The 7,694-nt window shown below is 39.7% G+C and overlaps 1 protein-coding gene across 1 annotated transcript; it reads right to left on the minus strand.

Annotated features, from left to right (window-relative positions):
* Positions 1-7,023: 7,023 nt before the first annotated feature.
* Positions 7,024-7,504, minus strand: LOC140181415 (nudix hydrolase 15, mitochondrial-like). Its single transcript, XM_072224974.1, has 2 exons — positions 7,288-7,504; positions 7,024-7,175 (listed from the first exon to the last, which is right to left on the minus strand). The coding sequence occupies exons 1-2, from the start codon at positions 7,502-7,504 to the stop codon at positions 7,024-7,026; spliced, it is 369 nt and encodes a 122-aa protein (XP_072081075.1).
* Between the last annotated feature and the right edge of the window lie 190 nt (positions 7,505-7,694).

The raw sequence follows: 7,694 nt of genomic DNA on the forward strand, positions 1-7,694 counted from the left end.
AGAAACTGGATCCCGAAAAGTTCTTCATACCTTATGCCATAGGCACCATGACCTTTGAGAAGGCTCTGTGTGACCTTGGGTCAGGGATAAACCTCATGCCACTCTCTATAATAGAAAAACTGGGAATCTATGAGGTACAAGCTGCAAGAATCTCACTAGACATGGCAGACAAATCAATGAAACAAGCTTATGGATTAGTAGAGGACTTGTTAGTAAAGGTTGAAGACCTTTACATCCCTACTGATTTCATAATCCTAGACACTGGGAAGGATAAGGATGAATCCATCATCCTTGGAAGACCCTTCCTAGCCACAGCAAAAACTATGATTGATGTGGACAGAGGAGAGTTTTTCCTTCAACTGAATGAGGACTACCTTGTATTTAAGACTCAAGGTTCTCCTTCTGTAACCATGGAGAGGAAGCATGAAAAGCTTCTCTCACTGCAGAGTCAACCAGAGCCCTCACAGTCAAACTCTAAGTTTGGTGTTGGGAGGCCACAACCAAACTCTAAGTTTGGTGTTGAGAGGTCTCAACAATGCTCTGAACATCTGTGAGGCTCCATGAGAGCTCACTGTCAAGCTATTGACATTAAAGAAGCGCTTGTTGGGAGGCAACCTAATGTTATTTAATTATATCTATTTATTTTCCATTGCTATTTTATGTTTTCTTTAGGTTGATGATCATGTGAAGTCACAAAAAATACTGAAAAATCAAAAACAGAATGAAAAACAGCATTAAAAATAGCTCACCCTGGAGGAAGAGCTTACTGGCGTTTAAACGCCAGTAAGAAGCATCAAGCTGGCGTTAAACGCCAGAAACAAGCACCAGACTAGCGTTTAACGCCAGAACAGAGCATGGAATTGGTGTTAAACGCCAGAAACAAGCAGCAAGCTGGCGTTTAACGCCAGACATGCATTCTAAAGGCGTTTTGCACGCCTAAATGGAGCAGGGATGCTAAGTCCTTGACCCCTCTGGATCTGTAGACTCCACGGGATCCCCACCTACCCCACCTCTTCTTCTTTCCTCTTCACACCTTTTCATAACTCTCTTCCCCAAATACCCTTCACCAATTACCTCCATACCTCTTCCCTAAATACCTTTAACCACTCACATCCATCCACTCTTTCCCATAAACCCCACCTACCTCCAAAATTCAAATTCTTTTCCCTCCCAAACCTAACCCTGATGGCCGAAACCTACCCTCCCCCCTACCCCTATATAAACCCCTCAACACTACTCCATTTTCACACATTACAACCACCACTTCTCCCCTTTGGCCGAATACACCTTCTCCCCCCATCTCCTCCATTTTCTTCTTCTTCTACTACTTTCTTTCTTCTTTTGCTCGAGAACGAGCAAACCTTTTAAGTTTGGTGTGGTAAAAGCATTGCTTTTTGTTTTTCCATAACCATCAATGGCACCTAAGGCCAGAGAAACCTCAAGAAAGAGGAAAGGGAAGGCAATTGCTTCCACCTCTGAGTCATGGGAGATGGAGAGATTCATCTCAAAGGTCTATCAAGACCACTTCTATGAAGTTGTGGCCCAGAAGAAGGTGATCCCTAAGGTCCCTTTTAAGCTCAAAAAGAGTGAGTATCTGGAGATCCAACAAGAGATTAGAAGAAGAGGATGGGAAGTTCTCTCTAATCCTATTCAACAAGTCGGAATCTTAATGGTTCAGGAGTTCTATGCAAACGCATGGATCACTAAGAACCATGATAAAAGTACGAACCCAAACCCAAAGAACTGGCTTACAATGGTTCGGGGGAAATACTTAGATTCCAGTCCGGAAAATGTAAGGTTGGCGTTCAACTTGCCAATGGTACAAGAAAATGCACGCCCCTACACTAGAAGGGTCAACTTTGATCAAAGGTTGGACTAAGTCCTCATGGATATATGTGTGGAAGGAGCTCAATGGAAAGTTGACTCAAGAGGCAAGCCGGTTCAATTGAGAAGACCGGACCTTAAGCCTGTAGCTAGAGGATGGTTGGAGTTCATCCAACGCTCAATTATTCCTACTAGCAACCGGTCTGAAGTTACTGTAGACCGGGCCATCATGATCCATAATATCATGATTGGGGAGGAAGTGGAAGTTCATGAGATTATACTTTAAGAACTCTACAAGGTGGCTAACAAGTCCTCCACTTTGGCAAGGTTAGCCTTTCCTCACCTCATTTGCCACCTCTGCAATTTGGCTGGAATTGACATAGAGGGAGATATCCTCATTGATGAGGACAAGCCCATCACTAAGAAAAGGATGGAGCAAACAAGAGATCATGGACCTCAACAAGAGCATGAGGAAATTCCTCACCATGAAATCCCTGAGATGCCTCAAGGGATGCACTTCCCTCCACAAAACTATTGAGAGCAAATCAACACCTCCCTAGGAGAATTAAGTTCCAACATGGGACAACTAAGGATGGAACACCAAGAGCACTCCATCATTCTCCATGAGATTAGAGAAGATCAAAGAGCTATGAGGGAGGAGCAAAAAAGACAAGGAAGAGACATAGAGGAGCTCAAGAGCACCATTGGTTCTTCAAGAAGAGGAAGACGCCACCCTCACTAAGGTGGACCCGTTCCTTAATCTCCTTGTTCTTATTTTTCTGTTTTTCGGTTTTTGAGCCGTATGTTTTATTTATGTTTGTGTCTTTACTACATGATCACTAGTATTTAAGTGTCTATGTCTTAAAGCTATGAATATCCTATGAATCTATCACCTCTCTTAAATGAAAAATGTTTTAATCACAAAAGAACAAGAAGTACATGATTTTGAATTCATCCTTGAAACTAGTTTAATTATTTTGATGTGGTGACAATACTTTTTATTTTCTGAATGAATGCTTGAACAGTGCATATGTCTTTTGAATTTGTTGTTTATGAATGTTAAAATTGTTGGCTCTTGAAAAAATAATGAAAAAGGAGAAATATTATTTGATGATCTGAAAAATCATAAAAATGATTCTTGAAGCAAGAAAAAGCAGTGAATAGAGAAAAGCTTGCGAAAAAAAAAAAGAAGACGAAAAAAAAAGAAAGAAAAAGAATAAAAAAAGCAAGCAGAAAAAGCCAATAGCCCTTAAACCGAAAAGGCAAGGGTAAAAGGGATCCAAGGCTTTGAGCATCAGTGGATAGGAGGGCCCAAAGGAATAAAATCCTGGCCTAAGCGGCTAAACCAAGCTGTCCCTAACCATGTGCTTGTGGCATGAAGGTGTCAAGTGAAAAGCTTGAGACTGAGCGGTTAAAGTCGAGGTCCAAAGCAAAAACAGAGTGTGCTTAAGAACCCTTGACACCTCTAATTGGGGACTTTAGCAAAGCTGAGTCACAATCTAAAAAGGTTCACCCAATTATGTGTTTGTGGCATTTATGTATCCGGTGGTAATACTGGAAAACAAAGTGCTTAGGGCCACGGCCAAGACTCATAAAGTAGCTGTGTTCAAGAATCAATATACTGAACTAGAATAATCAATAACACTATCTAAATTCTGAGTTCCTATAGATGCAATTCGTTCTGAACTTCAAAGGATAAAGTGAGATGCCAAAACTGTTCAGAGGCAAAAAGCTACTAGTCCCGCTCATCTGATTGGAGCTAAGTTTCATTGATATTTTGGGACTTATAGTATATTCTCTTCTTTTTATCCTATTTGATTTTTAGTTGCTTGGGGACAAGCAACAATTTAAGTTTGGTGTTGTGATGAGCGGATAATTTATATGCTTCTTGGCATTGGTTTTACATAGTTTTTAGTATGATTTAGTTAGTTTTTAGTATATTTTTATTAGTTTTTAAATTAAAATCACATTTCTGGACTTTACTATGAGTTTGTGTGTTTTTCTATGATTTCAGGTATTTTCTGGCTGAAATTGAGGGACTTGAGCAAAAATCTGATTCAGAGGCTGAAAAAGGACTGCAGATGCTGTTGGATTCTGACCTCCCTGCACTCAAAGTGGATTTTCTGGAGCTACAGAAACCCAAATGGCACGCTCTTAATTGTGTTGGAAGGTAGACATCCAGGGCTTTCCAGCAATATATAATAGTCCATACTTTTCCTGAGTTTAGACGACGCAAACTGGCGTTTAACGCCAGCTTTCTGCCCTATTCTGACGTTTAAAGCCAGAAACAAGTTGCAAAGCAGAGTTAAACGCCAGAAACAAGTTACAAACTGGCGTTTAACTCCAAGGAAGACCTCTACACGTGAAAGCTTCAATGCTCAGCCCAAGCATACACCAAGTGGGCCCGGAAGTGGATTTCTGCATCATTTACTCATTTCTGTAAACCCTAGTAACTAGTTTAGTATAAATAGGACTTTTTACTATTGTATTTAGATCTTTGGATCATCTTTTGATCTTTTTATCATTTTAGATCTCTAGACCTCCATGGGAGGTTGGCCACTCGGCCATGTCTACCTTATTATCACTTATGTATTTTCAACGGTAGAGTTTCTACACACCATAGATTAAGGTGTGGAGCTTTGCTGTTCCTCATGAATTAATACAAAGTACTACTATTTTTCTATTCAACTCAAGCCTATTTCTTCTCTAAGATATTCATTCGCACACAAGAACATGATGAATGTGATGATTATGTGACGCTCATCACCATTCTCACTTATGAACGCGTGCCTGACAAACACTTCCGTTCTACATGAAAGCAAGCTAGAATGCATATCTCTTAGCCTCTTGATTTACGATTAGAGTCTTCGTGGTATAGGCTAGAATTATTGGCGTCCATTCTTGAGATCCGAAAAGTCTAAACCTTATGTGTGGTATTCCGAGTAGGATCTGGGAAGGGATGGCTGTGACGAGCTTCAAACTCGCGAGTGCTGGGCGTAGTGACAGATGCAAAAGGATCACTGGATCCTATTCCAGCATGATCGAGAACCGACAGATGACTAGCCGTGCGGTGACAGTGCATTTGGACCATTTTTACTGAGAGGACTGGATGTAGCCATTGACAACGGTGATGCCTAATATACAGGTTGCCATGGAAAGGAGTATGAATGATTGGACGAAAGCAGTAGGAAAGCAGAGGTTCAGAACAAAAGCATCTCCATACGCTTATCTGAAATTCTCACCAATGAATTATATAAGTATTTCTATCTTATTTTATATTTTAATTATCAAATCTTCATAACCATTTGAATCCTCCTGATTGAGATTTACAAGGTGACCATAGCTTTCTTCAAGCCGACAATCTCTGTGGGATCGACCCTTACTCACGTAAGGTTTATTACTTGGACGACCCAGTGTACTTGCTGGTTAGTTGTGCGAAGTTGTGAAAAAGAACTAAGATTATGAACGTTTGTATTAAGTTTTTGGCGCCGTTACCAAGGAATAAACAATCACAATTTCGTGCACCATTGCATAATTAAAATAAATCAAGAACCCTGAATTTTACCAATCAGTGACCTATGAAAACCAAAATTCAACATTCTCTTAAAAGTGTCCTAATTCTATAGCTAACATCTTAATCACACACAATTGGAGAATACACACAATTGGAGAATACACAGTTTTGCTTTAAAAACACAAGAAAGCCAGGGATCTGTCTATCAAATTATCCAAGTATCAAATAAAATAACACTGATAAACCACTATTTTATGGTTTATCTTGTGCTCAATTGAGTGATTTTTATCAAGTCTTTGCACACTTATTCATACAATTTGCATGATTTTACAATTCCTTCCCAATTTTGTTCTATGGTTGAAAACTTGCTTCCTAAGCCTTTAAATTGTGTATTTTAATTCCCCTTTATACCATTTGATGCCGTGATCCGTGCGTTAAGTGTTTTCAGGCTGTATAGGGCAAGAATGGCTTAGAGGATGGAGAGGAAGCTTGCAAAATGGAAGGAGCACAAGAAATAAAGGAGATAACCAGCGAGGATCGACGCGCACGCATGGCTCACGCGTGCACGTGACTTGGAGCTTTCCACAGCGACGCGTGCGCGTACCTGACGCGTGTGCGTGACATGCGAAGAAGACCATCGACGCGTACGCGTGACTGACGCGTACGCGTGATGTGCGCCACGTGCAGAAATCTCAGAAGACGCTGGGGGCAATTTTGGGCTAAGTTTGGACCCAGTTTTTAGCCCAGAAACACAGGCTAGAGCCAGGGGACAAGCAGAGGCTCAACACACATTCACTTTTACACAGTTTTAGTTTTAGTTTTGAATCTTAGAGAGAAAAAATCACCACTTCTTCTGGGGTTCTTCATATTCATAGTTTTAGAGTTTTATGCTTTGGATTTGGATATTGAGAAGAGTTACTACTCCGTTGAAGTTTCTATCATTCTAGTTTGTTTCCTTATTTTCTTACCCTTTTAATCACCCATTCACCCTGTTCAGATTTACATATGGATATCTTTGATTTTGGAATTTATTAATGCAAAGAATTATTTTTACCTTTAATTAATTTTCTGTTATTATTTTATTTAAATTTTCATGTCTTCTTTTTATTCCCTTTTATGGTTTATGAAAATAGAATTCCTGTCAATGGAGTAGACTCCCAACTTGACTTGGGAGTTGATTAAAAGGAGACCATTGAGTTGGAATACTCAAGTGTAATTGGAAATTGGAAGTTGTTGGTTAGCTCTCTAGTCACTAACGCTAATCCTTCCATAGGAGAGGATTAGGACTTGTGAATTAGAGTTAGCTCAATTACTTGACTTTCCTTTATTCGGTAAAGGTTAACTAAGTGAAAACAACAACCTCTTGCTATTACACTTGGGAAAATTCAACAAGGATAGAACTTCCAATTAATCTTCTCCTAGTCAAGGCTTTTTATTTCAAATATATAAAAATTGTTGTTAATTTTCATTGCTTTAATTTATAATCATTTACTTTTCTGTTCTCCAACTCTAAAATTTCTCGGAAAATTCCTGACCAATAAAATAGTACTCTTTTGTCAACTCGTTGGGAGACGACCTGGGAATTCTACTCCCAGAAATTTATTCTCAATTTGTGACAATTCTTTCTAAATTAATAAGCGGAGTTTTCGTCGGTTAAGAACTGTATTCACAACGTTATTTCTATATCAAATTCTTAATCGGCAATTTTCCGCCGTCAAATATACCTTAGACAAGAATGGTTCAAGAATAGTAACAACATTGACAGGTTCAGGGTCCAACCCAATTTTCTCCTTTACCTCTCTCTTTGAAGTGTCCCCATCATCCTTATCCCCTTCCTCTACCATATCATATGATCACCATAACAAAAATTCAAAATTAATCTCCTTGAGATAATTTCTCAAACAATTGACCTGCAAACAAACAACACTCCCAAAAAATACAGGACCTACCGGAGTGAGAGGAGAGCTTTGAAGAGCGCTTAGTAAGTATAATCCTAAGATCACTCGTATCCCCTTCAAAGAGGCAGATCAAAACAGCAGCTCTCTTTGGTCTGAACTTTTCAGCGTTCTGAGCCACTGGTGTGGCTGATTCAAGAAATCCCACTTGGGAAACAACCTTATCGCTCCCACACTCTTCTTCATTGCTCTGTTCCTCAACCTCATCCATAAAAGGTGGTGGCTTGTAGAATCAGAGCTGTTGCGCCAAAGCTCAAAGCAATGAGCCACATCAACATAAATCGCACAACAAAAAATCATAAATAACTCAACGTCATCGACATTATCGAACCGTAAATAACTCAACGTCATCGACACAACGTACCTGCGTTTCTAGCTGCCCTATGTGATCCATTACCTCC

Source organism: Arachis hypogaea, chromosome 18 (assembly GCF_003086295.3).
Source record: "Arachis hypogaea cultivar Tifrunner chromosome 18, arahy.Tifrunner.gnm2.J5K5, whole genome shotgun sequence".
NCBI lineage: Eukaryota > Viridiplantae > Streptophyta > Magnoliopsida > Fabales > Fabaceae > Arachis > Arachis hypogaea.

Coding starts and splice junctions, on each gene's coding strand:
- LOC140181415 (XM_072224974.1), bottom strand. CDS start 7,504: ATGGATGAGGTTGAGGAACAGAGCAATGAAGAAGAGTGTGGGAGCGAT. Junction 7,176..7,287: donor AAAGCTCTCCTCTCACTCCG/GTAGGTCCTGTA, acceptor ATGATATGGTAG/AGGAAGGGGATAAGGATGAT.